Raw genomic sequence first — 23841 nt, 5'->3', positions numbered from 1 at the left:
AAATCCAGAATCTATGAATATGTAAATACTTTTCATTGTCATCAAGTTTAACTACTAGACATTAGACCTACAGCCGGTCTATTCAGTTTACAATGATAGAAAACAGTGAAAAGGGTCAAATCCTTATATTTAAGAAGCTGGAACCAGCAAGAGTTCTGGCATTTCTGCTTAGAAATTACTAATCGATTTATCAATTATCAAAATTATTGAGAATTCATTTTCTGTCAATCAACTAATTAATGAACTGGTAATATGTGCAGCTCTACTAGACACTCTTTGTCTCATATTTCACTGAAATGTCCGTTCTCAGTGTATTGGAAGCTTCAGGTTTCCACATTACACTTGCATACTGAACCACGAGTGGTTTCCAAACTAGTTGTAATGTCACACACTGTTCAACCGTACATGTCTTACATTCTGATTTAATGTGAGTTCAGAGAAACTTTCCCCCCTTCAGGAGATCAGTGTACACAGCCTTCTAGTATCTGCATACTGAACCAGGAGTGGCTTCCAAACTAGTTGTAATGTCACACACTGTTCAAACATACATGTCTTAGATTTTGATTTAATGTGAGCTCAGAGAAACATTACACTTCAGCAGATCAGTGTACACTAAGCCTTCTAGTATCAAACTCTGCACGAACACCATCACCATTCTGCACAGTTTAGTTTCACATCCATGTGAAGTAACAAAAAAACAAAACACATTTTTGAGTGGAGGTGCACTTAAAGCTAAATAATTTAAAACTGGATTATCTGAAAAATGCATTCACACAAAGATGAAAACAGAGTGGTTTTTGGGAGATTCTTGGCTTTCTAAACTCAAACTTGGTTGTAGGCTGTCCGCTTAACGGTGGCGACACATGTCTCAAAGTGAAACAGTATCTGTGTGGTTTTAAAGCAGAGTGTTGATGGACAGTGTGTTCAGTGGGCGCTTGCCCTCTCCTCTGCTCTGCTGTTGCACTGGACGGGGCTGGTCCTCTGCCTGGGACTCTGTGTGGCGATTGGAGATTCCAGGCCGGGCCCCGGAGCCTCCCCCCTCTGACACACTTTCAGCGCTGCACCACCAGCATGACTTTCATTGCTTTCCAAGGGCGGGTGGTGCACCTTCAGGAAAAAAACAAACAAATATGGAGGCCGTAGGAGTGCAAGTGTACAGACCCTGCTCATTTGACCGTCTGTGAGTATGGCACCTCTGCGTCTGTGCTATTATTTGCATGCGTTAAGGCATGATTTTGGAATCTATTGGTGTGTGTACAACACTATATGTACACATGAAGGACAGTGTGCACAGAGCTATGTGTGAGAAGTATATACAATCATAGCTTCAGCTAATTTCTCCTTGTACAGTGTGTTTTGTGTTGAATAGTTTTGCCTGGGTCTGATTAATAATCAAAACCAAATAGTTGTTTGAACTTGATTATGGGTATGTAACTCATAAGTGAATACTTATAGTTAGTAGGTAGTTTAAAGATTTTGTATCACTTTAAATATTATAATTCATCTTTTGGAAGGTAAAGAGATAATCACAAAAGAGTTTAAAGATGTTTGTGTACAATAGTAACAGCAATTATATCTGAATGTAATGCTATTAGTTTTTAGATGAGGTTGTTGTTATGTCATTATTGTCCATTAGGCAGAGCTATTAGGTCCAATCAGCTGCAGTATTAATGGTGCAATGTGTCTGTTCTGAAAATTGTTTTCCTTTATCAACTCAGTGTTTTGACTCGAATCAGACCTGCACTGAACATTGTTGGTCATCTTCTCTTCTGTCTGGACGCAAAGCTGTTTAATTTCCCTGTTTGATTAATGTCTGTCTGTCTGTCTGTCTGTCTGTCAGTCTGTCTGTCTTTTAAACCTGCATCAAAGACTCAGCTCTGACTGTTTGACTAATAATGAGTATGATGGAGTAGCGTAGTAAGCAGAATCAGAGGAATCATGAGTTGGGTGGGTGGGGCTCTTCAACACTGTGCAGCCATTGTTGTTTTTTGTGTTTTTTTTTCTCTTTGAGATACACACAAACATGAGAGGAGGTGCGTGCACACACACACACAGAGTGAAAAAGTTAAAAAGGACAAAAGAGCTTTTTATGTGTTTCAGTGGTCTGTTTGGCAAAAAGCCAGCAAACAGCCAAAAGGAAGAAACACAGAGAGAGAGAGAAGTGGAGCTTTGCTTTGCAGAGAGGCTTCTGGTCATTCATGCACACACACACACACACACACACACACACAAACACACACAAGTCAATCTGATAATCAGGAATGCATTATAGAAAATTATAAGGAGCTACAACTCACAATAGATCTCTGCTATAAACCATTCTCCTCTATTTGGACACGTGTTAGGATTAATTTCCTGTCATTATTCAAGCATAATTAAACTCTTCAGCTACAGTCCTTTGATGGTGTTGATATTGTTAACTTTTCAAATGAAGTACAGCCTGACCGATACATCAGTATGGCTGGTTTTATCGGCCGATATTAGCTTATCACAGATTTGTTTGAGGGCATTTAAAAACAGTGCCGCCATTACATGTGTTGTCCACCAGAGAGCCCTGACAACTTTATATTATGACTGTGAGTACATATGTTGGTCAACGTTCTTTAAAAAACTAATTTAAGGGACTCTCATCAAAAAGTTGTTTGTGTTAAACAAGAAACAAATACCTTCTAAAATATTGTATAAATATATATAGATAAATGCTATTTTCAAGATGTGACAGCACAGTTGGTTGCCCTGGCTTTACAAAGATTTTGCTTTTATCACGTTTAAGCCATGCTAGTGGCTCCAGGGATGGCCTGCTCAGTCTGTCCACTTTGGTCCAGACTGAAATATCTGAACAACTAAATGATGGATTGCCATGAAATGTTGTACAGACATTTATTCTGCCCAAAGGACAAAACCCACTTACTTAGCTTCAGGGTAACATTGTCTCTGAGCTGCCTTGGCTTTACAAAGCACTTGTTTAAATTGTGCTTTTCTCACCAGCATTAAGCATTATTTGCCATTACAGTAAGTATAATTTCTGTTAATATCATTATTTTTCTAAAGAATCTAGTATCTGTTGGGCTACTGCTACCATCTCACAATGCTGTAATCTGTCCTCTTTAAAATTTCTGCTTCATTATGTATAGTTTTTGTATTATCATTCTGAAGTCGGCATAAAGGGAAATGTGTAATGTACCTTTACTTGTATAGTCAATAGTTCGATAAGTATTTGAATGTGTATATAGTAATATATACAGTATCAAATATTGTCTGATTTTTAAGCCATAACTAAATAAATAATAAATAATTTTAGTGTGAACTTTAAGTGTAAGGTCCACGTGTTTAAAGACAACAGATCTGTCTTTGCTCTCTTTTCCTCTCTGGTGCCTGGAAGTGTTGCTACACGGTCATAAGGGAGGGTTACTTTAAAAATGGGATTCGATACAATTACTATTTAACTGTTAACTGTTTGTCACTTAATCCTGGTATCATAATATTAAAGTAAAAACAACTTGATTTTGGATTACATGTGTAAATAAAGAGAAGAGAAAAGAAATATAAATAAGATGACGTGTATTCTGTAAAACAACAGAGCAATGCAACGTTAGAAAGAACTAAATATGGAGACATTGTCACACAGTGAAAGCAGTATTTTCACTAGAAGCCATGATAATGGGTTGGCAACTGTAAGCTAAGCTATGGTTTCACTGTGCACATGCATGGTAGTATATCGTCCTTTAAAAAAAAAATAGGATTTTAAAATTGTAATCCTGCTAATGATCCCCATTTTGTAATGTCATTTTAATTGATCACAGTTACCTTTTTTTGTATTCTGATTATTTAACTCTGTTACATTTAATCTGTTACTCCCCAAGCCTGACCGTCGTTGTTGTTGTTGTTGTTGTGTTTGAAGTGACAAAGAATGTGTGAATGTGAAACTATTGTGTTCTGTGGTTTAAACTTGAGTTGACTGATATGTTCAGCTTCACTTTTTAAGACGCAAAACAGATAAAACATTTGAAAGTGAAAAGGAAACATCCGTTTACTTTTAAAGTTTATTCCATCTGGAAATGAGGAAGAAAAGGAAATGAAGCTATTTTTTTCTTAAAATTCAAACACTCAAACAGCAAGGCAGATTAAAGAAATAAATCAAAGGATTCAGCTCCAGCAGGGGAAATGAACAGAAAGAAAAGCTGTTAAAACATTAGATCCAGTGACTTTTGTTTGAAACTTAAGGGATGAAAGGAAACACAATCGCCCAAAGTCACACAGACAAAGGAATTATGCATATGAACACTAAACCTGATTCTATGTATTGGGTGAAGTACAAAGGAACTGGACGAAAAAAAAGTAGCTGTCGGATTGAGAGACCTCAAGTGCTGCAGTACTTTCAGAGAACAAGCTACAGTCTTTGTTCTGCTGTAATTCAGTCATTAAACCTACTTGTTAATTGATTTATCCGGGATCAATAATCAGTTTATCTGCATCAGCATTGCCTTTAGAATTGACTGAGACAGTTTATGTTAAACTTAAAAGATGAAGGTGTTGGTATTTGACTGTAGATAATGGTCAAAAAAAGTGGTTTTATGTTGTATCGTAGCATATTTTTGCTCTTGTGCAGGGTTCAGTGGGTGTGGTACCAGACAATGAGATTATATGCAGTGCTGGGGAGGGAGAGGAGAATTATGGTATGTTGAGGGCTCAACACCCACTGAATACGCTGTCGACCGAAGCTGTGTTTGACTTCACTGGCTAATTAGTGCGATTACTGCACAGCTGGATTGGCCAGACGTTTTACTGAGTTTTGTCAAAAGGATCACTCACTCGATGAAGGCTTTATACCGACAACTTCTGCTTCAGCAGAGTCTCTCTATTTTAGGACTGCAGGACTCTGTCTGGGGAGTAACCGTCTAAATTTAAGAGAGTGGGAAAACTGAAGCAACCTTTTTTACGAAAACTTCCTCTTTTTTGTGTGTTACATTCTCTCTAATGGAATACAGCTTTGTGAGTGCAGGTGGAAAATTTTAATTGATGCCACAACAATGAAGTTGATTCATTTGTTGCATTTATATTTTTAAGAAACAAAATAGTAACTGCAGAAAAGTAGGGGTGCATTTTTTTCATTCGCCAATTATTTTCTTGAGTATTTTCCAAACCCAAAGACATTTCATTTACATCATAAATGGCAAAGAAAATAAACAAAATCTTACATCTGACTAGCTGGACTAAACTCCACTCAAAAATCTGTTTTTCTTCTCATTCCTACAGTTGGATGTTTGAGCTTCACTGCAGAACGATGTATGTGCAGAGTTTGACACATGTTTTCACATTCATCTGCTGAAAGTGGAAAGTTTCTCTGTGCTCATTGAAAATCCAGTTTTTCTCACCTGCAAGCATGATTCATAACATCCCAAAAAATTTGGAAGTCAGTCCTGGTCCAGTATACAGCTTATACAATAGTGATGTAGAAACTTGAAGCCACCCGTGTAAATACAGTAGGAGACATCTTGTGTCCAGCAGAAAAACGTTTTAATAATTGCATACTCACAGCCTCTGGACTTTTTAATGAGGTAGAAGGAGTAGATAGAGTATGATTTTAATATGAAAATGAAGACACAGTATTGTACCATGCAGTTTGTTTACATCATAATAAATGTCAGGAGGGGATCTTTAACAGATTGTCTTAATAATTGATTCATTTTCTTTCATTCAGCTTATCAATCAATCGACTAATCGTTGCAGCTCCACGGTTTAGATTTCCCTTTTGAACTTTGCCCCTTTCAGTCATCCTCATATTAACCTTTTATTTCATCTGCCTTCCCTTCATCTTCTGTTCTCCGCTCCTGCTAATCTTTCTCCCCTCTTGTCTCTTTTGCTTGACCTCTCCTTCCTCGTCTGACCTCTCTCTACCCTCTCTCTATTATCACTCTCATGTCTTTTCACCTCACCTTTCCAATTCCTCTTCGCTTTCTCTCGCTATCTCCTCATCCCCACTGTCTCTGCTCACTCATCTGGCATCTTTCTTTACCCCCCCGGCAGCAGCCCGTCGGACCAGCACGGCTCCTCCAAGCCCCCGCTGAGCTCCTCGGCCATGACATCACGCATCCTACTGAGGCAACAGCTGATGCGGGAGCAGCTTCAGGAGCAGGAGCGGCGAGAGCAGCAGAGACAACAGGCCTCCCAGTACCCACAAACCACGGCGGCCCAGACCCCTGCCATCAATGTCAGTGTCTCGGCCAGTTTACCGCCTGCTGCACAGGTGCCAATGGAGGTGCTCAAGGTAAGGAACCGTGGTTGTAGTTTGTGATGGTTGGGAGGAAGAGGGAGTATGGCAGCATGAATGCATAAATGATTAGTCAAAGTTATTACAGTATATGTATAAAGTTTCCACCTCTGGAATTAGAAGCAGAATGTGTCATTGTTGCAGTCTGAACAGTTCAGGCTGCTCTGTATTTATAGAGTTTATTGACTCGTGTGTGTGTGTGTGTGTGTGTGTGTGTGTGTGTGTATGTATGTGTGTGTGGACAGTCAGCCAATTGTGGTTTTACTATGACTGTGTGTAAAAAAAAGCACAGGAGTGAGTGAACTGTGTTAAAATGCGTATATGGGGATTATCTTTCCCGAGAGAATTCCTCTTTAATGCATGCTGTGCTTCCAGCCATTTGGATTTAGCCATCTTTAATCCTATTTGCTCAGCTAGATTCACATCTTTTCATAGCTTTGATTCCCTGGCAGTCCGAGGGACAGGAGACTGTTAAGATTTTCTGTACGAGTAGAGACCGTTGTGCTTGAGGGTACATTTTAACAAGGCGATTTGGTAAGTTTGTCCTCTTCATGTGTTTTCATAGAGAATTAGTAATCTTTATGAAATGTTGATAGAAATGTGTTCGGCTGTGTTGTGTGGCGGTGAAGATGTGTATGTGTTATTCAGAATTTATGTGATGTTGCTATTTTGTGGTCACTTTTATTCTCTTTTTCTGGTTATGTTTTGGTAATTATTCAGTGACGGTATAAAAAACTTGGTCTTTGTGATTTGGAAAGATTTGCACAATGCGAAGATTTAGGGTTTTTTAAGTTTTTTTTAAAAACACTTTAGTGGGTCCTTTCAGTCTCTGTTTTGCGTTTGTAAATTTGCTTTTTACCTCATTGCGAAGGGGATGAAAGTTGGTCATGAGAACACATGCATATCTGTATATTCTTGTGTGTATGAAACTTTCCAAGTCTCCTTGTTTCTTAGAAAGACACAAACTATATTTAGTTTATTTCAATTTGGGTTTTTGTCAGTATATTGACTTTTGAACGAATATGTGACACTTACATATGATCATGTTTGTGTATTCGACTTTCTTAGATAATATCTACTAATTTAAAATACTAAGTGCCAAAAAATCAGATTTTTGTATAACATCACTGGTATAGATCCTTTCATCACGTAATGTTCATTCGCGTAATGTTATCTCAGACATTGTTGTTTCATAAAATATCACATTCAGAAAGATAGTGTAGCTGCTATCAGGCTGTTTGTACTGTAGATCATAAGCACACCCCTCGGTGGAAAAGAGTAGCTTTAATTAAAGGACACTATAAAGTTTTAATTGTATAATCTCCCATTAGGTAGAGTATTGTACTGATATACTGGGAGCTATTGAGTAATCTTTGTTTAACTAAATCCATCCACAACACTTTCAAAGATTTCATGGTTACTTGCTCAGCCACACTTTCATCACCCTGGATGTGTGTGGCATGGGCCAGCAGTGAAGGACAAATACAGTATATCCATTGAAAACATTGCCCTCCTCAGGCAGCATAAACATTACTTACTCTCCATAATCTGCTGCTCTTTGAGAGGTTTAGGATGCCCCCACCCCGAACCCTCGCCCTGTGTACAATACATCAAGTTAGAGTAATTTTTCTGCTTTGGCGAGAGCTTACAGACATTCTTCATTGACTGAAGCCCTCAAATGAAAAGGCCGTTCAAGCTTGGCGCTGTTGAGCTGGGTTAACCTGCTCTCCTGTCTGTGGGTAGATTAGCAGAGTCCACACAAAGCTCAGGGGTACCAGGCAGAGCTGCTGGACCTCAAAAAGTGCAAACATTAAGCTCAGATGAGTTTATCTAAAGACTGATTGGACCCTTAATTAACCAAGTGACCTCTGACCTTCTGGGGAATAAGTAAGGGATCAGTTTAGGGATCAAGACAAAGGCGAGCATGGCCTTACCACACACCGAACGCTAATTCAGTGAAGAATGCTCGTAATTAGCCCCCACTGCTTTCATTCCATGGCATATTTAAGAGAAAAAAAACACTGCTTTGAAATTTATGTAGGATAACTTCCTAAAAGGGTTAAAAAAAATTATTTCTAGACTTTTTTTTTTCAAAGGATTTATGGTGCCATGAAAAGAACAAAGTATTCTTCTTTTGGATTATACACTCAGTGCAGCTCGTGATCAGTGTGCATCAAAAAGTATACAAAGATGCCACACAGATATCTCATTTGGGTTGATTTGTGAGTTGATGTAACAAGACATTTAATAGAAATGCTCATATTGGAATCTTTAATCTAACAAATGACATGTTTAGTGTGCATTGTGCAGTGCAATCATTTCATGGAATTCAACATATAACCTTAGATGCATTGTTTCTACATCGGCCAATATTGCTTTGTTTCAATTACAGCCGTGGATAAAACAGCAATCGACACTGTCAGATCCTATGTTTTAAACTGTTATGCTTATTTTAACACAACATGTATCATTTAAGGACACATGGTTTGTCTTTCATTGGTAATTTGCTGAGCTTTTGCATAATGACAATATGTCAGAGGTGGAGAAGACCACAGGTTGCTCTTGATCTAGCTGCTCGCATTAGCATCACAGTTGTTGTCTGCAAGTTCCACGGAGAACGTTAGCAGCTTAACTGTGAGACAAAGTGGCCTATTCTTCTAGCCTGCATAGCGAATGGGGGCATTCTTGTTAATGTATCCTGGTAGGATCATCATGGAATGCCCAAAGCACGCAAGTCAAAAAAATACAAATCAGTGTCCTTTCCCAGTACAGCAGGACACTTTGTGCTTGTTTCAGCCGAGTGTTTCTGACTCTCTGGGGGTTATGTTGCTGATGCCCTCTGGGCTGTCGATGGCTAAAAACGAGCTGATAAACAACAAGCTGTCTTGTTTGCTGTGGTTGCAGATGCTGTGAGTTAGCAGTTTATGTCACATTTCCTAACTGTGTATTTTGGAAAGAGTACATTGAGTTAAGTTGGGTAGAGTTCAAGTTCTGCTGGGGCTGACAATCTCAGTCTTGAGTTGACAAACTGAGTGTTTAGTGTTAGAGACGTATCAGTTTATCCTAAACTCTTATAGATCTAAGACTAATGCTTATATATGAACCCCACCATGTTTATAGTCCTTCTACATATTTTATATTCAGACACAAAGACTCTGTAGCAGTCTGTGTAGATGTGTCCACTTTGTATACGCTCCATGAAAAGGATCCTTTTTCAGTCCAATCAAGTCTCCAGTCTGAACAGACACTTTTTCACCCCCAGACCAGTTCCTCATAACAAAAAGCTACAGTATGTATTGACAAGGTCTGGATGTTCCACCCTGAGGTCTGAGGTCTCCAATGAACTCAGAGCCGTGAGATCATCTAATTATCTGTGATAATTTAGGAAATCCCTGAAGACAAAAACAAGCTGGAAAAACCACCAATGCTCATTTTAATGTAAAGACAGAACTAACTGATTTTAGCCTGTTGCGACTATTCTATTTTCATAATTGATTGATCTGCTTAATATTTTAACAACAACTAATGAATTCCAAAACTGGAAGATATTCAGCTAACTATCATATGTGACAAAGAGAAGCAACAAATCCTCACATTTGACAGCCAAGGAAAAAAAAATACTTAAACGATGAATTAATTAAAGCCTGTTACCAACAATTTCATTGTCGATCAATCTGCTGGTTGTTCCCTCAATTAATCTCCCAGTCTATAAAATGTTAGAAAATTCTGCTTCTCAGTTTCCTAAAAGTCAGGCTGACGTCTTCAAATTATTTGTTTTATCTGACCCAAACTCAGACATATTCAGTTCATTATATCAAAAAACAGCAAATCCTCACAATCTGTGCCTGAAAAATTAAACAATCAGATGATGATCAGTAGAGTTGCAAATCATTTTCTTTTGATAATAGACTAATCCATTGATCGACTGACCATTTTAGCTGTGAACATAATATCCGCGGTGAGGAAATCATAGAGGAGGAGTCAAGATTTTTACAGACTGAAGCCAAACTGTTGCATTTAATGTAATAGAAGGTTCATATAGTCATACTTGGGTTTTATGGGGGCACCTTTTACTTTGTGTTGTGCACATAATGTCCTTAATGACCTCTTTGTTCCGATTCTTAGTGCGAGAGAGCGAGAGAGAGACAGTTGTGTGGGGCTCCTACAGTAATCCTTTGTACAGTGTCTTTGTTTCTATTTTTAGATGGTGACAGCTATCATTTCTGTGGATGTGTGAATTTACAAGAGACAAGGACACAGAGAGAGAGAGACAGAATCAGTGGGTCTTTGTCTCTGTGTATAATACAAAATCTGTAATACTGTACATATTAATAACAATAATAATAATAATACACTTTATTTATATAGCACTTTTCTTAACAATGTTACAAAGTGCTGTACAAATTTACACCCTGTGTGCATACAGCAGTGGTTTCCAACCATGATCTAAAAAAAATAAATCTGAGATGGTTAACAGGACAGAAAAATTGCTCTTTTTAGACTTTTCTTACTGTTACTTTGACCTGTGGAATATAAAAATGTTTGAATAATGCTGTAGTTGTACTGGTCACAAACTGTATCAATATGCAACCTGTGATACGTAGACAGAAAATAGGCAAAATGATGAACGACTGACTGACACAATTAACATTTTTTAGGAGTGAAAATATTAGTTTAAATGTTATACTGTATTTGGCAAAACTGTAAAAATAAAAAAAGGAACCAAAGAGAACACAGAACCACAGGATTTACAAGAAGAACTGTGTTGTCACTTGTTTTGATTATTATTCATTCAATATTTCATAATTAACTTCTAACAATTACTTCACCAGATATTTTTATGAGGCAGGACATGAGGGGCAGGACTGCTAAGTCAGGACTGCCCAAGGTGGGGCTCAAAGTTGGTTTCTAGTGAAAAAAAAAATTAAATTAAAAATATCATAATATGCCTGGCTATTTATGCTGTTTAATTTTTTGTGAGCTAAACGTTCCCTTTCAAATATGTAGGATCCCTAACTCATATTTCATAAACTAAGCATGGCAGCCACTTTGTGACACTTTGCACAGGTAGTAAGTCAATTAAGGGAACTCTAGCATCCTAGTACCATTTTAAGTTTTAACAATACAGTAGAATAGGTGTTTGCTTTTGGCTCACGAACCACCATTAAGTTTCAGTTTTGGCCTCCAAAGGAAAATGTTTGGGCACCCCTGCTCTAAGTAGTTGAGCAAAAGCCTCAACAATAAAATAAAAACAGCCAGGATACAAGACAGAAAGCTGGGACCAAAGCATACTTAAATATTTGTATACTCTGGACAATACCACTAATTGTATTTATCTGTTTGTTTTGTAAACCTGCTGTAAACACGACCTTCAGAGACTCAAAGCAAGATAAATAACAAACGTTGCCGTGGCTAAAGCAGCTCTGGTCGCTCTCTTTCTCAAAACCAGCCCTTATAAAATGATGATTGTTCCCACACAGAGAAGGACAGCACACTCAGTAATCCTCGAGGTCAGTGGGAACGCCTAAAGTGTTGGAACGATGGCGGGAAGCGACTGATGAGACGGACAGGATTAACTATTTTCTTATGTGATTTTTTTATATTATGACAGCTGACGAGTTGCAAATTAAAAAGATGCCACTTTGACTGCAGGAACACAACAACAGTGTGTGTTATGTCTGTGCTTTTTATACTGAGTATTTTCAATAGAAATTAAATTACATTCAAACACTTCATTTTTATCACAGCTAGGACTAAATTCAAACACTATATTACGCATAAGTGTAATTGTTTTAATTTATTTTTTGTGTTCTGTCAAGGCAACAATTTTCTTTTTTAAATTTACTGAATATGAATCCTTTCAGATCCCTTATTTAATCTGTAAAGGTTTGACTTTCAATTGGCTTTCAACTAAATTTTTTAATTTAGATATTTACTCAATTACTTAAAACAAGTAATTTGAAAATGTCAGCTTGGGCTTAGGGCATTGTGAATTTTTGCTATTTTGTGACACTTAATGGACCAAGAATGAAAGAATTTTCTAAAGATTAAATTAAAAAATCACAGACAGTTTCTTTAATCACAGACACTATAGGGGGAAAAAATTAAAATGGTAAAGAAAGAGATGATAAAGATTCATTAAAATATTTATTAGACTGTGCCAACTTTTGTCAGACCAGAGTCAACCCTAATTCAATTTAATTCAGTCAGTTTAGTTGATAAATTGTTAACTAGTATTCACCAGTATTAGGTTGTTTACCAATCGTTTATGCATGTGAGTGCAAATAATTGGATTTGCCATTTATGGCTGCAGTTCCTCCATCTGGATTAGGTTTCTGAACACTCTGCTGCCCTTCACAGTCTATTTTCAGGACCAACGTCACTGTGGTCCATAATGTATAAAGCACATAATTTTTTTGATAAAGTGATGCTTGTGTCGACTTTGTTGTTAGTAGAAATGATCCTGAAGAAGTTATAATTAGAAACGTTATTATACAAGAGTTAAACACCATAATGAGTGCAAAATAAAGACTAAAGGAGTTTATTAGTGACTTTAGCCCACACTGTGGTATGGTTGTTCTTAATGAGCCATTGACGTGCTGTAAGTATGCCCCTCTCAGTAGTGTCAGCTATACGACCCTGTGATGATGATTTTCAGCCCAAGGTGATCTCAGTCATACCTGTGGGATATATGTTAATGTACCTCTCACATGAGTACCCCCTGCAGAACAATCATACTGTATGGAAGAGAGACTCTGAAAGAGTTGTTGTTCTGGTAAGAAGTGAAAAAAATTGACAGTCACAGAAAGACGGCCGTATAACCTGACGTGACGTCACATGAGTGGGTTTATTATTCAAAACAAAAGGGGAATGCAAACAAAGAGATGACAGGTGTGGTAGGTGATAAACTAGCGTACAGTTCACTCTCCACAGAGTACACAAATAATGTTTAAAGGTTACATTGCATGAACGTAATGTTATAAGGAGTATGCTCTAGACCTGCTATATATAATAAATTGAATTGAATTGAACGTGCACAAAGTGAACTTGTGTTTAGTCAGATTATATTATCTTGATCATCACGTGTTTCCACAGATATTGAGTATCCATGAGCAACATAAGTCTCTTTTTCTTAGGCTCCGTGTATCGTGTATTAAGCTGCTGTTGGGAGCCAGTTCATATTTTATGTATTTGTTCAATAACCACATCATTTTAACTGTCCAGCTCAGTGTGCAGACTACAGGAGTTTTCGCAGAAATGTCAGAGGTAGCTTAGAGTTTGTCTAGAGCCTCTGACCTCCTCAGCGCTGTTAATGAATCCAAATCCTCTGGGCTTAAGCAGAACAAATACATCATTTTAAAAAATGAAGTAGGCTGTAATGCATTGATTTTGATTTTGTATGCCTGTTGTTGACGATTAAAAATGTCTGATTAAAAATGATAAAAAATGTCTTTTAGAGACACGAGGAGATGCAAGCTGCAGACAAACAAGGATTTAACAGACTTTATTCTTTGTGCTGTTTTAAACTGGGAAAGCACGACTAGCATCCACGGGGTTAAAAAAGTGGATGCGGCAAAGTGATAGCCCCAGGCAATTTTCAGTTAAAGGGCCGGCCTTGCAAAACAAAGGCACTAACTGTTAGCACCACATCCTGACGTCAAGTGATCACCATAAAGGAATAAATTCAGATTTTACATAAAACAACACAAATTTGAAAAAGCTCATTGTGCTTTAAAGATTCCTTGACATGCATAACTAATTACCTTTCTTGCCTTTTAAAAGATGAGCTGGATGTGTCTGTCCTCATACTTAGCAGGCTTAGTCTTCTGGTGCAACCAAGAGGGAAGCAGCTACAGCACTTCTTAGTTTAGATAGGAGTTAAGCACAGAAGTTTAAGTTATTTTGTTCTTACACTGGACGAATCAGTTAATTGTAAATTATGCTTGAGATGCTTGGATACTATCCTTATGAGGTATGTGTAAAAACTAATATTATCTTTTTTGGAGAAGAGGTATTTTCTTAAATTATACATGGAAAATAAAATGGCATTACGAGACTAAATTCTTACCTAATTTACTATCTTAAAGCCAATACAGTTGTGTCATCATCCATAACGGTGCTTATTATGTGTCTACACATAGTGATGATCAGTTGTTATTTTATAAACCACAGAATGTGTTAGTTATTGCATCAAAAAAATTCTGGCAATAGACAAGAAGGTTTAAATATAGAATCCAAATGTGAGCAGTGGAATTCAGCAGCAGCACTGCTCCATATAAATTTTGACAAACACTGTCTCTGAAGTTTGTTTATTTGCCTAGAGTAGCTTTTCTGTATCATTAGTGCTGTGTGGGGATTAATGATCCACAGCGATCAAATGTATCCATAACTGGGGAGTGCAGACGGGTGTGTTTGTGTCATTTTTGTTACTTAAAATATGCAGACTATAAATGTAGAAAAGCAGACAGTAGCAGTTAAAGAAAAATATGTAGAAATTGTTTTCTACTGAGACTCTTTGAGATAACAACACTTGGCAGCGTCTCAAAAGAAAAACACATGGAAGGCTTTGAGATCTGTGCGTGAGTTTATTTTAATATTACAGTCAGTTCTGTGCAATGCTAGGGACAGGCACGACTTTGAGGTATATTTAGAGTCTTTTAATCTAATAAAAGACTGCATAGCCAAAAAAACATGAAATGTGACTACGAGAAAAATATAGTATCAAGTGGGATTATTTAAAATGAACATCTCCTTCTCAGCGACATTTTATTCGGTGTGACAAAGATGCATATTTATATGATTCATTTCTAAACAAGCAACCTTGCTCTCTTTCCTTTCTCCCTTATTTTCCTACCAATAGGTCCAGACTCACCTGGAGAACCCAACAAAATACCACATCCAGCGCTCACAGCAGCAGCAGGTGAAGCGGTACCTGGGAAAGCTTGGCTCTCAGGTGTTGAGCTTGCCCTGCCCCAACCAGTCCTCTGACCACGGGGGCATGCCGCCAGGGCCGGGCAACAGCGCCCCCAACAGCCCTATGGCCTTACTGACGTTGAACGCTAACTGCGAGAAAGAGGTGAGTTACTTACGCAGACTTATCACAGCGTCTCACAGTGACACACACATAGACTTTCCCCTTTTGTGACGTTGTACTTGTTTAATCAGACTTATTTGTATGTCCTCTGCCCTTTGTGTTGTCTTGTTTTAGATGGATGATGTCATTGATGACATTATTAGTCTGGAGTCCAGTTACAGTGATGATATCCTCGGCCTGATGGACCCAGGACTTCAGATGGCTAACACGGTATGTGTGTGTTGAACATGAATTCATTCTCAACAGTGAGCCTGTATAAAGATCGAGCACTTTGCTCTTTTAAAGTTCGTCACATGAGGGCATTCTGTTTGGTCTGTTTTTGGGATAACTACACTGCTGTGTTAATTAGTGAGCTTTGGAGGTGCTGGCTAGATGTTTCCCCCTGTTTCCTGTCTTTATGCTGTACTTATTGGCTGCAGGCTGTAGCCTTACATGAGAGTGATGTCTATCAACTGATCTAACTCTTTTCCAAAATGAGGAACTATTCTTGGCATCATGTTGATTTGCATATTAAAACATTTGTTAAACTTTTGTCACTGTATAATGGGCTTGTTTTATGTCACCACCCTTCCCATCATGCTCATCCTGTGATGCTGATTAGCATCTATACAGAGGGGGTGGTGTGATCTTTTCCTAATGTCTTTACTGTGTGTCTTCAGATCCCTGTGCCTGCTAACCTCATGGACATGTATGGTAATCAGGGTATGTCCCAGCAAGGTCTGCCCATTAGCAACTCCTGCCCTGCCAACCTGCCCAACATCAAAAGGGAATACTCTGGTAAGCAAACTGTCACAGTAAAAGACATACACACTTTTAAATGCTTGGTTTCTGTCATTACAATATATCTATAAAATGTTTACAGATCTGAGCTGCATTAATTAATATCCATTCAGCTTCTCTATTGCGTGGAAAACACCAAGGCTCTAACACATATGAAGCTGTACTCTCCAGGTCTTTGCAGCCCATAATGTAGCATTTTTTTTAATAGTCCAGTCCTTGTAATCTTCCTCAGTGTGGGGGTGTTGACTGTACATGACTGACCATTTTTTTTCTCACATAGTTTCACAATCCCCGGCCATCATGCATATGCTGGATAAGTCTGGATCCTGTGGCAAATTTGACAACTATCAAAGGCCTGAAGGGTTCCCCGTGGGTACGTGTGGTTAATTGGCTTCAAAATGTAGAAGTTAGCCGCTGCACATTCTTTAATACTTGCACCTGCACTGTTTCGTTCTGTTTTATTGATCATCGTTACCATTTCTTTCAGAAGCTGAGGTAAGAGCAATGGCAAAAGAAAGACAGAAGAAGGACAACCACAACTTGAGTGAGTTTAAACTGCTCTTAATTATATATATTTAATTCTGTAAGTGTGAATGTTTGAAAATACTCATGGTTGCCTTAGTGTCTTTTTCTTTGTTACAGTAAAAAAAACACTGAAAACAAATTTTCCGATGATGTTATGTCAGCTAATCATGGATTTTTTTTTCTCTTCTGTTTATGTTGTGTAGTTGAGAGAAGAAGACGGTTTAACATCAACGATCGAATCAAGGAATTGGGAACTTTAATTCCAAAATCGAATGACCCGTAAGTTACTAATTTTGTTGCTTTATTTCTTATTCAAGACAGATTTCCTCAAGACTCATCTCTATGTGTCAATCTTTAACCCTGAGATTGAGTATATTAATTATTTGTTCTGACTGTACACTTTAAGTGTGCACTCTTTCCTCATTTTCTGCCCTTCCCTGTGGTTCAGGGAAGATCCCAGCAGCCCCTTTTGTTGTGTCTTTTCACCCGTGGTTGTTTTGCTAAACCCCAGCTGGGTGCTCCACCCACACAACCGCCTTCATGCACACAAACTCAGTGACTGACCTTTCACAAACAAACCTCGCTTAACATAGTTCTTATTATGGATAACACATGATGATAATGATAAGAACATGTATGGGACATGTGCTTGTTAGAATTAAATTCATGACTTTAAATGCCCACCCTTAAGGCTTTTGACCACTTCAAACCTAAAACCAAAGCACCTATCAGTTGGATTTTTTCTCATTTAGTCTAGAAAAGATTGATTGTACCCAGCGCAACCTCCAATCCTTCAGGGAGCTCAAGGTCGCTCTTATGACTGCTTGTGATCTCAGTGACCTCCACGGCATAAATGTCTAATGCAGCATTCACTTCTCAGACTTCAAATCACCTCTGTGACCTGCAGCAGCTCTGCTCCTTATTCCTCCTCATTATTCTCTTCTGTCTCTTGTTTGTCTAACTGAACAGCAGCTAGTGGACTATTAGAGCAGCCCGAGTCTAATGGAAATCTGTAATCTGATTTTAGAGATCGCTGTTTGTTTGACATCCAAAAACTATACGATCTAAGAGACTGTACAAATAATGGCTCCTCTGTGATTTTCAGGGACATGCGCTGGAACAAAGGCACCATCCTGAAGGCGTCGGTAGACTACATCAGGAAGCTACAGCGGGAGCAGCAGCGAGCCAAGGAGCTTGAGAATCGCCAGAAGAAGCTTGAGCATGCCAATCGACATCTGATGTTGAGGATACAGGTAAACAAACTTCCATGACATCTCTTGATGGGAAGGCGGAGTCACAGAGTTGTAGAACTGCATCTTATAAACTAATAATACAATTAGAAGGGAAACTACAGTATCACAGTATACAGTGTCATGTGCACGGAGTGTAAAGACTGAAAGATTTTACTCTTTAACCCCTCGTGTCTCCACTGATGTCAGAGGAAATTATTACGCTTTTATGAAATATATCAAGCCATAGGGAAAAACGAGTAGGGACACTAATTTGCAAAGCAAAGGTCACGTATTTGAAGAAGCCGGATGTTTAGACCATCATCTTGAAATTAAAAGACAAGAAGCGCCAGGATCTGTGCGATTCAGCACAGCTGACATTGATCAATTGATCACATTGAGCGTTTGTTTTACGGTAATTATTTAGAGCAGCAATTTTGTTTTTTTATTGTCTTGCTTTTGTCTGGCCTCACTGTTCGTCGTCTGTTGTTATATTGCCTTCCGAATATTCTGCTTTTGCTTTGCATGTCTAAGCACCTTGTAAACTCTGTTTTTTAAGGTGCTATATTAATAAAGGTATTATTATCATTATTATCTGGGGGAAAAGAAAACCCTTAGAGTTTTTCGACTGGAAAAGTCAAGCTCCATCAGTCACAGTCAAATGGGGTTTTAAAAAGAAAAGTCACCTGCACTTAGCACGTCTGCCAACTAATTTCCTTGGGGAAACTCTGGATTAGTAAACTGTTCCTTTATTGTTGACCATCCATGGAGCAAGTGAAACAGTACAGTGATCTGAGACCCATCCTGACACAAGAATAGAAGACTGTGATTGTGATAGACATTATGGCAGAGAGTGAAACTCTTTACTGACTAACCTGTGTGTTTTTGCAGGAATTGGAAATGCAGGCACGGGCTCACGGTCTTACTGTCGGATCCTCAACACTCTGCACTTCTGAACATGGGGCCCGGAACATTAAGCAAGAGACCGCTTTGGAGGACTGTCACCAGGACCTGTACGCGCTCCACCCCCATCACCAACACCACCCCGCCTGCACTCCAGAACAACCCGGCACCCTGGAGCTAAACGAAGCCCAAACTAACTTCCAGGAGGGCCACTACAGCGTTCACAGCAAGCCGGGCAAACTCAACGACATCCTCATGGAAGACACCTTATCACCGGTGAGAGGGGGGGACCCTTTGCTCTCCTCCATCTCCCCAGATGCCTCAAAGGACAGCAGTCGCAAGAGCAGTGTAAGCATGGATGAGAATGAGCAGGGCTGTTAGCACCCCCTACTGGAAGACACCTCGCCTGCATCTCCAGCCCCTCCATCCTGCTGCAAGTGTTCCTGTCAGTAGCTAACACACTCCCTGCTGCTGGAGAGGCTTTGTCTTGTTCGTGTTATTTGTGTCTGTTGTGTTTTTTTTTCTTCCCCACCCGTGTTTACATGTACTGAATCTTTTCCATTCATGTTTTTTTTTGTTTTGTTTTTTGTTATATCCTTGTCTTTTCAACCTTGATTTCAAGGACTGATTATAAAGTATGTTTGCTTTAATCAATACTTTGATGACAATGAGTTACAAAAATAGAAGTTTTTATATTTAAAAAAAAATGCATTTATCTTTGGATAGAGGCTAGATTATGTTTATTTCTATTGATTCCAAAGAATCTAGGGAAGTTATAAATCATGGTCAGAAGTGTAGATATTTTGTGGTGAGATGAACACTGCTTTTTAAATCACTAGCAATAATAGAAGAAAGAATATTTATTACTATAGTGCTTTACACTCCTTGTGTCTTAGATTATACTTGAATGTGTCAATGCCTTATTAAGATGTGTATACATCAATGTTGTATTGCTATGCACATGTTTTGGCTGTTAGCTGAGTCTTTGTCAGTCTTCCAGTTGAAATTTCTTCCTTGACAATATTAATCATTTATATATTTGATCTTATTTATGTATCTATGTAAACAGGACTTTATGTACACATTCCCCAAGAAAGATTAATTTATAACAAGTTATTTCAAAGAGCCTTTTTGAAATAACTGAGATAATAATGAATAAAAGCACGTTAAAAAAGATGAAGCTAAAATGTCTCCTTTAAGAGAATTAAAATGAACAAAATCAACATTGATAATGGCTAATTTTAGTCCTTTATTCTGTGTCACAATGAGCAAGAAAGCAGCAAAACAATCCAGTAAAAAGAGAGAAAGGTCAAGTTTCACCAAATAAATGCATCCTTTAACCATCCGGTGCTGTCTACTCAGCAGGGTGTACAAGATATATTACCACTGTACATTTCTCTTTGCCAAAACCACTGAAATACTTAAATTTAGCAAAGAATTAAATGAAAATGTTTTAATCTCTAGTCTCAAAACTAGTAGGAACTTAGCTCAAATCAAAATTAAAGACCCTGTTGTAGCCCTGACACGCACAAGAAGCTGATTTCACTTGATAGATCAGATTGTCCATCCATTTCCTAAATTATTGTTTTTTTACACCACTGCGGTGACATTTCACATTCAGTATGTTTTTTTTCCATTATGTGAACATTTATATTGCCAAGGAGTATAAGGAGACTGCTTTGGGATTTTGTATGAAATGCATGACATTGTCAAAACACTGGAATGACCTCTGTAAATTGAAACATGGTTTGTTCGCCTTTTTTATCTAAGCATAAACTAACTATTGTATTTGGCTTTTGAAATGCATACAGAATATTGTATGAGATTGTAGATTCTTTATGGTGTACGGTTGTTGTATATTTCAGCAGTTTGTTTTCAGCAGTTGTAGCACATTGCATAAATATGCCTTTGTTAAATAACTACCTGCCATACATCGAGAGCCCTGTTACAGCACAGCCTCCATTTTGTTAAACTATGCAATGGTTGAAGTTGTGCCTGCAGAGCAGCATCATGTCTTGATAATGTGATCTCCTTATGAATTAGTCTAAAACAGTATCAAAGTAATTGTCTTTTTAATTGATTTAAGTGCCTTACAGTCGTTTCTGTTTCCTCAGTGATGTAACAGGAGTTGTAGACAATGATGCAACATTTTGTTGATGTTTATACTGGTGTATGGTGCTTCATGGATTAACTGATGAGTGCCAAGGTATATTAGAGAGCAGTAGGAAATGGCCTTTTGTCAGTACAAGATAACACTTTTAGCCTCTCAGACTCAAGAGCCACTAGAAAGTGTTTATTATGGAACCCCAACATGTTCAGTATTAAATAAACAAAGAAGGCATTATGAATTAAACAGAGTAAAATATATAATCCAATACATTTGAAATAATATAATAAATTATGAAAACCCATCCTTATTATTAAATGTTATTTCATCATTTTTGTTTTCATATTAAGTGCTTTTTTATTTATTTTAACTTTACTTCTGTACAGATTTTTTTTATTTCAAAGTGCCCTTTTTTCATAAGTATGTTAATTTAATTCCATAATGGCATTTTTACCAATGACTATTTCATTTCAAAATTGTCTCCATGCCCTCACCCCTGAGGCAATCACTGAGTCCCCACTACAGGTTTAACAACAGATGCCAATGCTAGACTAATACTGACTACCTGCAGCAGCAACCAAATACAGAGTACACGCACAGCAACTAACCTCTATTTTTGGATAGGATTTTGGATTATTACTCAGCATCTAAGCGAAGAGCTTCGTTCATTCAGAGTTATCTTGGAAATGTTTCTAAAGTTATTCCTCAGAGAAAGACAGTTGATTATGTGAAGAGTGAGAACATAAATCTGTGTGGTGGTTGTAGCCAACAGGAGCTAGGCAGCTGGCTGGCTGTGTTGAGCCTGCTGAGGAGGAGACATGTGAAACTCCTCTCATAAAAAATAACATTTTTAAAATGACATTGGGGAAAGTGCAATGGTATGAAAATAAGAATGATGAAACAACATTTCATTGTAATGAGTTTAGTTTTAATTATTTATAATATGATTGCGTTGGCAGCGTGACGTGGCTTTATGGCAATGTCAGTTGCTCCAGACCAAAATATCTCAAGAATGAATTAGATGGATTGCCATTTAATATTGTAGAGACATTAGGTGCCCAGTGGATCCTTATTACTTTGGTGATCCCCTGACCTTTTATCTAGTGCCACCAGCAGGTTGACATTTTTTACTTCTAGTGAAATGTCTTGACAACTATTGCACAGTGACATTTGGTTAAGACATTTATGTCACCGTCAGGATAAATTGTAATTAATGATCCATAAACTTTTCAATTAGTGGCATCATCAGGTCATAATTTCAGTTTCTCTGATACTTTTCCAAATATGATTTATGACCAAAAACCTGCAAAACTAATGACATTCCCATCAGCCTCGACTGTACTCTGTTTGGTGCTAATCAGCAAATATTAAACTCTAAACCCCTGCTTAGCATCAGATTGTTAAGATTGTGACTGTGAGCATGTTAGCATGCTGATGTTAGCTCAACAGAGGAGCTAGCATAGCTGTAGACTCTTAGTCTTTATATTATATTTTGCTTGTTTATTCATATGTTTCACAATATCTTATTTATTATTTAATACTGAACACTTCGGGGTAGGTGTGCATTTTGTTTTATCTTTATTAAAGTTAAATATCATACTGAAGGCAGTGTTTCCAAAGTTGTACTGAATATTCAGCATCATTATGAGACTATGAATGTAGTTTAAAGTGATGACTGCCAAAATGTGTTGCCAAAATAAAATATACAATAAGTTTATGAATTGCCATTTTAACAGCTGAGCTAATGCACCTCTGTTAGTGGTATTTTTCATCCATAGTTACAAGCAATATCTAAAAACATGATGGCAACCAGGCCGTAAGTAAACCACCAACGGGTGAAGTATATTGTGAAAGTTCATTCCTGCAACACTAGTGTGACAAAAAGAAAAATAAGTTCTACTTGGTAACAGTTTTTCCAGCTTTCAACTGCATCTCACAGTCCTTCTCAGCAGATGGAGATAGCTCAGCTGTCATTATGTGACACTGAAGTAGTATGGAACCTCTCTTGTTAAGACCATGAGACGTGGTTAAAAGCCTGGAACAAGCTAGTAAGTGGACCTTGAGTTGAATTTAGTATTTTTGTCATAGCTGAATTACAGCTTCAGTGGAATGCAGAATGACTTCAATCCCACATACTGAGCCTTAATAGTGCAATACACACAGGCCTGTAGCATTGCCCTTCGACTGAACCCAGATCAGCTTTTTTTTTTAGTGGAAAAGATAAATCATCTAAACCCTGAAATGTGACTGGTTAGAATGAACATTGGTATCACACGTGGTAGCGGTGGCACTTAATTTAAAGCCATCACTATGACTGATTTCTCATAATGAATCTTCCAGCTGTTAATTATTATGGCACATTATGGGTAAACCACTAATGAAGAATCATCTCTTCTGCTCATTCCTGTGGTTCACACAGACAATGTTTTCTGCTGATGTTGCTACTGTTCTTATTGTTACAGTTTATATAAGATGAATGTAGCAATAGTTACTGTACGCACTGGTTTCAGATTAGTGAATTCAAACTCATTGGTACTCAATGTGGAAACTATCTTGTGAGAAATATTAAAAGTTTTATTTGAATCTTTGGAGAGCTTGTGTTTTTCTTCCTCAAAATCTAAATTAGATAACAAGGTAATGTTTTACCTATTTACCTATTTATCATTTATAAGCAATACAAAGACATTTGTAAATGGTTTATAACACAAATAACAAATATAAGGACATTTTAAATGTTTATTAATGTATTTGTCAACAATCATAACTCCTCCTATGATATACATTTATATTTATTACAACTCTGTAATAATCTATGAATTATATATTTAATGTTTTAAATGCTGAATACTTAAAAGGTTAACCTATTTGAAGTTACAGTTGCGAAGACTATTTGCTAATGTTTTAATTTGTCCCCAGAAGAAGCAAGCTCATG

General features: G+C 37.7%; 1 protein-coding gene across 7 annotated transcripts in view; it reads left to right on the top strand.

Moving 5' to 3' along the window:
* The window catches only part of LOC118324309 (microphthalmia-associated transcription factor-like), a 36989-nt gene extending 13497 nt beyond the window's left edge, over positions 1 to 23492 (top strand). Inside the window, exons 1-10 of one of the 7 annotated variants that reach the window (XM_035656587.1) lie at positions 776 to 1180; positions 6031 to 6268; positions 15132 to 15347; positions 15480 to 15575; positions 16025 to 16142; positions 16426 to 16518; positions 16633 to 16689; positions 16874 to 16949; positions 17776 to 17923; positions 18791 to 23492. In XM_035656587.1, the coding sequence (XP_035512480.1) occupies positions 912 to 1180; positions 6031 to 6268; positions 15132 to 15347; positions 15480 to 15575; positions 16025 to 16142; positions 16426 to 16518; positions 16633 to 16689; positions 16874 to 16949; positions 17776 to 17923; positions 18791 to 19183 (1704 nt within the window). In that variant the 5' untranslated portion in view covers positions 776 to 911 and the 3' untranslated portion in view covers positions 19184 to 23492. Of the gene's footprint in view, positions 1 to 775; positions 1181 to 6027; positions 6269 to 15131; positions 15348 to 15479; positions 15576 to 16024; positions 16143 to 16425; positions 16519 to 16632; positions 16690 to 16873; positions 16950 to 17775; positions 17924 to 18790 lie in introns of those variants that run through there. The other 6 variants (XM_035656585.1, XM_035656586.1, XM_035656591.1 and 3 more) reach the window with 6 other exon arrangements.
* The last annotated feature ends 349 nt before the right edge of the window (positions 23493 to 23841 follow it).

Source organism: Morone saxatilis, unplaced genomic scaffold, assembly GCF_004916995.1.
Source record: "Morone saxatilis isolate NCDOM2014 unplaced genomic scaffold, NCSU_SB_2.0 Contig15, whole genome shotgun sequence".
Lineage (NCBI taxonomy): Eukaryota > Metazoa > Chordata > Actinopteri > Moronidae > Morone > Morone saxatilis.
The sequence above is the reverse complement of the archived record's forward strand: the minus strand, read 5'-3'. Positions and strand labels throughout refer to the sequence as shown.